A 10,000-nucleotide genomic window follows, 5' to 3' on the forward strand; every position below is an offset into this window, starting at 1 on the left:
ATGTGGGAGTTCACGTCAGGTAAGCAGACAAAGCCCGGTCTGTTGGTGTTTGCGTGTGCGTGCACATGTTTTTGTGTGTTTGTGTTAGCGAGGTGTGGGCGTGAGAGAGAGAGAGAGAGAGAGAGAGAGAGACAGTCGGAGAGAGTGAGAGAGAGAGAGACAGTCGGAGAGAGAGAGAGACAGTCGGAGAGAGTGAGAGGGAAGGATAGAGAGAAAGAGGGAGTGAGACAGAGATAGAGAGGGAGTGAGAGGGAGACAGAGAGAGAGAGAGAGAGAGAGAGCCTCTGGCCCCAGTAAACCCTCGGGCTACATGATGTCAGTTTTGTCTTTGAGCATGGTTGAGCTTTCTCTCTGTCGGTAGCTCCTCACGCAAACCTCCCACGTGCCAAACACTGTTTCCCTGTGTCCGTTTGATTTAGGAGGTGGGTGGGTGGGGGTGGGGGGGGGGTGTCTCGAGCGAGTGTTTGAAGAGAGCGGTCGGACCTATCAATCTAGAGAGGAGGGTAGGGGGTCGAGACTGCTCTGGGGGTATGGGCTGATTTGTGTTGCATGACTCCGGGGTGGGGGGGGGGGGGGTGCGTGCCACTGCCAATTTTAAAGCCGGCCCTCTCTGTTTTCCTGTGGTTTGTCGTTCCGTGTCCGAGGTGTTCCCTAGTAAATCCGGGATATTTACAGGAATGCCCCAGAGTGAGCCAGGGCCGGAGGGAGGACAGGGAGACCAGTGTGTGTGAGAGGACGGCAGGAGACTCACACACAGAGGCAAGGGAGCGTGGAGGAGACACACACACGCACAGGGACAGGGACAGGCACACACACGCACTCACAGGCATACATACACAAACACGCACTCACACACACACACACACACACACACTAGGTCTGTTATGTTTGACCCAGTCAATGCATTTACTGTCGACTGGCTTGTGTGAAATCGGAACGTCTCGGGACGACTACCGATGTATAAGGACAAACCGCCGAGCCTCTTTGTGAGGTTTTGACTCTGACCCCCCAACCCTAAACCTAACCCTTTTATCCTCCATGTTTAACCTAGGCACTATGGGATATACTGTAGTTCAATCCCTGCTGTTCAACAGATGTTGTTTTCCTGCGTCTCACGAGAAGTAGAATCACGTCAGTTCTACACCACATCACTGCAGCGTGTCCTTCCTGGTTAAGGAGGTGATGACATCCATTCAACTGACATGAATGACATCCATTCGATTAAGACTGATGATCATGGTGTTAAGTCTCTCTCTCTCTCTCGCTCTCTCTCTCTCTCTCTCTCTCTCTCTCTCTCTCTCTTTTAGTATCCTATCTAACTGCTACTCTCTCTCTCTCTCCCAGGGTTATGGGCGGTGACAGTGTGACACATCTCTGGTCTTGTAAACCCACCACTGGGATCCCTCTCTCTCTCTGTGTCTCTCTGGGGGGGTTAGTCACACAGCTATTCTCTCATTGACACAATGCCTGACACCGTGCTTCGACAGGATTCTTGTGGCCTTTTTTAAACTGCTTGCGGTGCCGCTGGAGTCATAAGTCATCCCATGGATGAACACAGGGAGCTGTCACCCTCTCGCCTGCCACACAGAAAGGACCAGGCACTTCCCCGTGACACCACTGCTCTTTGTTAGGTTGTTAAGTTTTGCTCAACACACATCAAAGTCGCGTTTATCGCTGTTTTAGCTCAATTAGCTGATTCTCGGCATCGTTGACTGTCAGCCTACGTCAATGTGTGTGTGTGTGTGTGTGTGTGTGTGTGTGTGTGTTAGAATTAAAGTAGCAGTTCCTTATTTGCAGAAGATGTAGAGAAGTGCTGTAGTGTTTATGATAGAGAGAGCACAGTTAATGGTCAAACCTGGGTGTCTGCCCAGCAAATGCAAGTGTGTGTGTGTGTGTGTGTGTGTGTGTGTGTGTGTGTGTGTGTGTGTTATAAATATACAGTAGTACTTCCTTATTTGCAGACGCTGTAGAGAAGTGCTGTAGTGTTTATGGGAAAGCGACAGTAATGTATCTCTATTGGGAATAACAATGGTGAGAGAGAGAGAAGAACACAGAGAGAGAGAGAGATGTGTTTTGATTTACTGTTTATCTCTTTTTGTGTTACTGTCATTTCCCCTTCTGTCATTGTTGAATGATCATTTCCTATATATGTGCTTTGGCAATGTAAGATGTCTTACCATGCCAATAAAGTTTATTGAGTTGAATTGAGAGAGAGAACCAGAGAACCAGAGAGACAGAGAGAGAGAGAGAGAGAGAGAGAGAAAAACAGAGAGAGAGAGAGACAGAGGAGAGAGAGATTTATAAACCCTTGTTCCAATCGGTTCATGGATGTCCCCTGTCCTTGTCTCTCCTCAGGGAGCAGTGTGTGTGTGTGTTGGGGGGTCTCTGAATGGAGCAGGGTGGTTAAAACATCTGTGCAGTGTGTCCTGGCTTGCTCTCAGTGATGTGAAGTGTCTGTAGCTAAGTGTTTGATAATAAAGTGGAGCCCCCTGCCCCCTCTTCTCCCATCCTCAACAGGAAACTGACTAAGCCTCCACGGAGGCACACAGACGCACAGCTGTTACACACACACACACACACACACACACACACATACACATACACAAATTCAACCCCCACTCTACTCCCGTGGTCTGACACACACTTGACCTGAAAGGACCGCACAGCTTGACATAGACAGATACACACAAACACACACACACCTACACACACACATACACACATACACACACACATTGTGGGTCTGGGGCTTCTGGGAGACAGGAAATGTAGGTAAAGAACAAATATAAATCAAAATGGACAGACGAGAGAATTGTGGAAAGAGAAAGAAAGAGAGAGACACCCTGCTGACATCATCCCCCCTCTGACTGTCTCTGACATCCACGGCCTCTAGGATCATCAACTCCTTTTTGGAAAGCACCGGAATGGACTTTTATATGTGTGCACTTAAGAGTGTGCGCGTGTGTATTAACTGTTTGTGTCTGTGTACGGTATATACAGTATGTGTCTGCGTGTGTGTGTGTGTGTGTGTGTTTGTGTTTGTGTATGAACTGTTTGTATCTATGTACGGTACATAGAGTGTGTGTGTGTGTGTGTGTGTGTGTGTGTGTGTGTGTTTCCTGGCGGGCCCCCGTTGGCCAGATGTGTCTGGGCTGTGATCAGAGCGGTCCTTGTGTGAGGGGAGAGGCGGTGGAAACCCCCCTCTTACGTGTGTGTGGTGAGCCAGCAGCTTACTGGGCCTTTGACTGCTGCTCCCATCCCCCACCCAGCCTACCCCAGACTCCCCCAGCCCCCACCCAGCCTACCCCAGACTCCCCCAGCCCCCACCCAGCCTACCCCAGACTGCCCCAGCCCCCACCCAGCCTACCCCAGACTGCCCTCCCCCACCCAGCCTACCCCAGACTGCCCCAGCCCCCACCCAGCCTACCCCAGACTCCCCCAGCCCCCACCCAGCCTACCCCAGACTCCCCCAGCCCCCACCCAGCCTACCCCAGACTCCCCCAGCCCCCACCCAGCCTACCCCAGACTCCCCCAGCCCCCACCCAGCCTACCCCAGACTCCCCCAGCCCCCACCCAGCCTACCCCAGACTCCCCCAGCCCCCACCCAGCCTACCCCAGACTCCCCCAGCCCCCACCCAGCCTACCCCAGACTCCCCCAGCCCCCACCCAGCCTACCCCAGACTCCCCCAGCCCCCACCCAGCCTACCCCAGACTGCCCCAGCCCCCACCCAGCCTACCCCAGACTCCCCCAGCCCCCACCCAGCCTACCCCAGACTGCTGCTCCCATCCCCCACCCAGCCTACCCCAGACTCCCCTCCCCCACCCAGCCTACCCCAGACTGATTGATTGATTGAAAACTTTATTAGAAGGTTTGCAGAAGTAGGTACATGAAAGTACATATTACATACAAGGTCAACTAAAAGGATAAAAACCCAAGAAAGCCACTGGCTTATTTCAATTGGGGTCCTTGATTTTCAATTCATCGTTACATGTAAGACAGACATAAGAAAAAAACTAGTACTATCTACAAGATAATACAGACAAATAACTATTACTATCTACAAGATAAACGTACATCCATCATGGGAAGAACAATACAACAAAACATAAGGTATGTACAGCGGGTAGGACAGGTGGGGACATACACCACAGGTGGGGGCGGGGGACAAAACACAAAGTATGTACAGTGGGTAGTTCGGGTCTTTTAATCTGATTTTTGTTTTAGAGGGTCCAGTTACGGATTGCAGCCTCCTGTAAATGTTTTTTGAGAGTGGTTTTGAAGGTGGGCAGTGTTTTGCACTCCTTTAAGATTATAGGAAGGGCGTTCCACATTTTTACTGCATAGTTTGCAAACGAGTTTAACCCCTTGTTTGTGGTGCAACGCGGTTGAACGTGGTTCGTGGAGCTTCCTCTGGTGTTGTATGTGTGGACGTTGCTCACTTTTTGGAAGTATGTTGACAGGTACTTGGGTGTCTTTGTGGTGTAGCGTATCTTGAAGACCAGGCCCAGTGCAAGCTGCTGCACTCTGTCAACTACTCGTAGCCAATCAAGGCTCAAAAAATGAGCAGCGGTTAGATGTGTCCTAGGGTTGAGGCCTAGCAGAAGCCTAACCAGTTTATTTTGGGCTGTCTGGAGTCTTGTTTTATGGGCCTTTGTGGTTCTATAGTACCATGATGTTACGGCATAGTCGAAGTGACATTGAATGAGAGCTCCTGATAGGGTCCTCAGTGTGTTTTTACTGACAAGTGAGGATATCCTGTACAAGAATCTAGTTCTATGGTTCACTTTTTTGATTAGACTCCCATCCCCCACCCAGCCTACCCCAGACTAGACTAGACTAGACTAGAGTAGAGTAGACTAGACTAGAGTAGAGTAGACTAGAGTAGAGTAGACTAGAGTAGAGTAGAGTAGAGTAGAACAGAGTAGACTAGAGTAGAACAGAGTAGACTAGAGTAGAACAGAGTAGACTAGAGTAGACTAGAGTAGACTAGAGTAGACTAGAGTAGAACAGAGTAGACTAGAGTCGACCAGAGTAGACCAAAGTAGACTAGAGTAGACCAGAGTAGACTAGAGTAGACTAGAGTAGACTAGAGTAGACTAGAGTAGACCAGAGTAGACTAGAGTAGAACAGAGTAGAACAGGGTAGAACATGTAAGACAGACCAGGCCAGGGTAGACTAGACTAGGCCAGGCCAGAGCAGACCAGAGCAGACCAGACCAGACCAGACCAAGGTAGACCAGACCAGACCAGACCAGACCATGGTAGACCAGACCAGACCAGGCCAGGCCAGGCCAGGGTAGACCAGTCCAGACCTGAGTAGAGCACAGGCCTCTACATCTATATAACACCAATGACTATTCCCATATTGACCTCATGGAACTACAGCATCTGATTGACATCATGGTGGTTAGCAAAGTATGCATCCTCACGTCTGATTGACATCATGGTGGTTAGCCCAGTATGAATCCTCACAGATATCAAATATCGCCACTATACCACACAAACAACTCCAATGTAAACTTACAATATGAATGTGAACAAGGATCATGCAGTGACCGCAGGGTCAGACCGCAGAGCCCATCTAACCTGGGAGTTTTTTCCAGTGTGATTCAAACAGCCTGTGTTGCAATACCGTATGACACAGTACACAATACCGTATGACACGTTCCACTCACAGCACTTCTCCTCACCGACCCTGGTCTCTGCTCATGGTGATGATCATGTGTTGTCATGGTGATGGTCATGTGTTAAGCTGTGTTGTGTTCACCGTCATGTCTTAGTCAGCTTCCTAAGCGTGTTCACCCATGATGAAATCTTCCACCATTTTGGCCGTCTATCCCATGGCATCCCCATCCCCAGACCCAGACCCAGACCTAGAAACAGACCCAGACCCAGACCCAGACCCAGACCCAGAACCAGACCCAGACCCAGACCCAGACCCAGACCCAGACCCAGACCCAGACCCAGAACCAGAACCAGACCCAGACCCAGACCCAGACCCAGAACCAGACCCAGAACCAGAACCAGACCCATAGCAGATTAAGCCACTGATTGAGGTTGGCCTTGACTTTGTCTCTCTGCCAGAAGTCAGGGAGGTGGGGCTGTGAGGGACAGAGAAGATGAAAGGACGGGTTTGGATGTTTTGAACCAACATTTGTGATTTTCGTGATTCCGCTTGGTTTTTGAGAAACTTACTGGTGCCAGCGACGTCCTCATCAGTCTACAGTGGAGAAGACAGTAGCAAACAAAGGTTGCAAAACAAATATAGAGATTATAGATTACATATACATAGATCTGGTTAAAAACTCTGAACCCATCCTTTAAGAATGGCTGGCTGGATGGCTGGCTAGATGGCTGGCTGGCTGGATGTATGGATGGATGGCTGGATGGATGGATGGCTGCATGGATGGATGGATGGATGGATGGATGGATGGATGGCTGGATGGATGGATGGCTGCATGGATGGATGGATGGATGGATGGATGGATGGATGGATGGATGGATGGATGGATGGATGGCTGGATGGATGGATGGCTGCATGGATGGATGGATGGCTGGATGGGTGGATGGATGGCTGGATGGATGGATGGCTGCATGGATGGATGGATGGCTGGATGGTCAGTGGAGGTTAATGTCGGGACTAGTGAACATAAATAAATGAGTCTAGCACACTTGACTGAGTCTCTGAATGACAATAGGAATAATGTTTCTGTTGTCTTAGTCGGTCTTTGGGGTTTACTAGTGAAGGGACAATAGCTAGACTGTACAGTGTCATACACACACACACACACACACACACACACACTCACACACACACACACACACACACAGTATGTTGTATATGTGACAGCAGCTGGTGAAACCGTGAACAAGTCGCCAACCAATCAAAATGTTCAGACTTTTATTCCGAAAAATCTCAATTAATTTCAACGTTGTTGAAAATCAATGACACACTCGCTAGTCAAGCCAAAACATTGCAATGCAATGGATTCGGTGAGTAATCCCCACTACTACCTAGTTAACTAAAACACTACTTTACATTGTTAGCAGGCTCACAAAACAAGCTGTGTTAGTTGACTTAGTGAATGTGTCGTTGATTTTCAACAATGCTGAAATGTATTTACATTTTTATGAATAAAAGTCTGAACATTAAATCGGCTGCCGAATTGTTCCCAGTTTCACCAGCTGCTGTCACATACGATAGAAAGAAAGCTGGTTGGCCAGCTCCTAATAATATATTTTATTTGTATAGCACCTCTTCACAAACCCAGAGCAACTAACAGGTCAAGTACACTAGACTTAGACCCACCAACCACAGAAATACTGCTTGTGTTATCTAAGTGGATCATCTGTATCTCAGTGAGTGTATGTCTAGAGCTAGCCTATATAGTGTGAAGAGTGTGGAGACACATTGTGGCATCAGAGGCCACTACCCTTCCTGAACAGGACTCCACTCCACTGTACTCCACTCCAGGGTTTAGTCCAGCCCCATCCCCATTCCCAACCCTTGGGTTTCCAGGGGAAAGGTTTGATTGAGTTTGCAAACAGCCCGGAGGCCTGAGTCTCTCTCCTGTAAGCAGGGGAGGGCTGGGGGCGGGGGAGGGGGGGGTGGTGGGGTGATGGGGGTCGGAATGCCGCGTCTCTCTCATGTTTGGGAGAGCAAACACGCGGCGTTCTTTGAAGGTGGGGAGATCAGAGCGCCGGGGGAACATTCTACGCGGCCATGCTAAGGTCGCCGCCACCGCAGGCCGGCTGCAGTGTTGTGCTGCAGCTAGGAGACCCAGAACACACAGCCCAACACAGAGCTGGCAGCACAAGGGTTCGCCTGTCTGGGTCTGGGAGAGGGCTTTGAACCAACCCACCCACCCCCCCTCTCTCCTTCCAACCCCAACACTTCCATCTCTCCACCTCCCCTTCTCCTTCCAACCCAAATCCTCCCCCCCCCCCCCCCCTCCCCTTCCAGCACTGACTCAGTTGGACCTGGACGTGCTACTGTGGGCTGTTGAGTCAAGCCACAATGTAGCCTACCTACGTCTTGTACTGTACTATCTGCACTGTATTAAAGGGTGTGTGATGTGCTTAGGAAGCTCAGTCACATTACACTGCAGTGTGCAAAGAGGTAACAGTGTTGAGTGTGTGTGTGTGTGTGTGTGTCTGGCGATGTTGACGGTATGCTGAGTGATCTCATTATCGTCTCAGACTTGTGGTATGTTTGGAGACAGTGTGTGTTGTCAATGCTCAGATCAGGATTGTGTTTTATACAGATTACAGATTGTTACAGAAGGCCAGGGATTGTAGATACACCAGAGTTAACACCAAAGTTAGCAGTTAAATTCATTGAAATGAAATGTGCTTGTTTTTGCTGTGTGTGTGTGTGTGTGTGTGTGTGTGTGTGTGTGTGTGTGTGTGTGTGTGCGTGTGCGTGTGCGTGTGCGTGTGTGTGTGTGTGTGTGTGTGTGCGCGTGTGTGTGTGCAGCGAAGGAGATGAGAAGGTGTCTGTTTTCTCCCTCTGACGGAGAGAGAGGGGTCCGGTTTCCTGTGTTGGGGGCTGAGTTTATGTAAATTATGTGTGTGTGTGTGGGGGGGGGCGGGCTGGGGGGGAAGCAGTGTGTGCATCAGCGAGGAAGCGAGAGAGAAAGGGAGGGGGAGAGAGAAAGAGTAGAGCGAGGAGGAGAGGAGCCGAAAAAAACACCTTAGTGTGTGTGTGTGTTTGTGTGTGTGTGTGTGTGTGTGAGTGAGAGACAGAGTACAGCTGTGTGTGTGTGTGTGTGTGTGTGTGAGTGGAGCCCCGCTTCATCCACTTGAGAGCTCTAGTGAAACCCCCCCCTCACGCTCGCGCTGCGCGTTAGCGTCAACAGTAGCTTCACCCTCACCCACGATGAAGGAGCACAGCAGCGGCTGCGTGCCCCCCGTGCCACCGCCGGCCGCCCTGCAGCAGCAGCAGCCGCCGCCGCCACCCCCCTGCCCTCCCTGCTCTGCCCGCTCCTCCTGCCCTGACTACGTGTCTGTGTGCCTGTTCACAGACGAGTCGTACCAGAAGCTGGCCGTGGAGACCATGGAAGAGCTGGACTGGTGTCTGGACCAGCTGGAGACCATCCAGACCTACCGCTCCGTCAGCGACATGGCCTCGAACAAGGTAAGACGCCTCCCCCCCCCCCCTCCAGGGCTGGTTCAGACATAGACTCCAGACATAGACGAAGCCTAACCCGAGACTAAAACGGCTTGTTTTTTTCGATGGGGAATTTTCTATTGAGAAAAGATGATTTAGTCCAAGACTAGGATTAGACTAGTGTCTGGGGGGAAACTGGCCCCTTGAGTCCTGTCAGTCTTCTCCAGACTGGCGTCCTGACTACAGCCGTCGCTGCTTGCCTGGCTTAAGGGGGGGGGGGGGGGGGAGAGCTGGGTCGTAAATCTCAAGGTCCCTCACCTCCATGTGGTAGAGTGCACCGGTAAGGGAGGGCTCCCCTTACACGCTCATTCGGCTTTTGTCATGTCTCCTTGAACCCCGTCTACTTTCATGGAAGCTGCCGTTGTTGTTTTTGTACGTTCACTGCTATTCCTAGTAAGACCCCCTTTCGACATCGACATTGTGTGTGTCGGTGAGGGACGGCTCTTGGGTCTGCAGTGTGTGAGACAGAGAGACAAAGAGACAGAGAGAGAGAGAGAGAGAGACAGAGAGACAGAGAGAGAGAGAGAGAGAGAGAGAGAGAGAGAGAGAGGGGCCCACCTCCTCTGCTCCTCTCTGCTGGCCTGCGTTCCTGCCTGCGTGTGTGAATGGTTGAGGAACAGAACAGTACAGAACTGGCAGGTCTCTTCATGTCCGTCCTGCTGTACTGTGTGTGTCTGTGCTTCTGGTGGTTAGGCGGCTCAGCAGCGTGTGTGTGTGTGTGTGTGTACTCTATGTGCTCCACTCTGCTATACTGTATGTGACAGATATGTAGGCTGTTTATACATACACACACACACACACACACACACACACAACTGCATGTGTCAGGTC

The 10,000-nt window shown here is 50.7% G+C and overlaps 1 protein-coding gene across 3 annotated transcripts in view; it reads left to right on the top strand.

Annotated features, from left to right (window-relative positions):
* The window catches only part of pde4ba (phosphodiesterase 4B, cAMP-specific a), a gene marked incomplete at both ends in the record, with an annotated part of 126,360 nt that overhangs the window by 100,486 nt on the left and 15,874 nt on the right, over positions 1–10,000 (top strand). For all 3 annotated transcript variants that reach the window (XM_080538746.1, XM_080538747.1, XM_080538748.1), the window contains one exon: positions 9,024–9,136. In XM_080538746.1, the coding sequence (XP_080394872.1) occupies positions 9,024–9,136 (113 nt within the window). The remainder of the gene's footprint in view (positions 1–9,023; positions 9,137–10,000) is intronic.

Source organism: Nansenia antarctica, assembly GCF_963989245.1.
Source record: "Nansenia antarctica genome assembly, chromosome: 1".
Lineage (NCBI taxonomy): Eukaryota > Metazoa > Chordata > Actinopteri > Argentiniformes > Microstomatidae > Nansenia > Nansenia antarctica.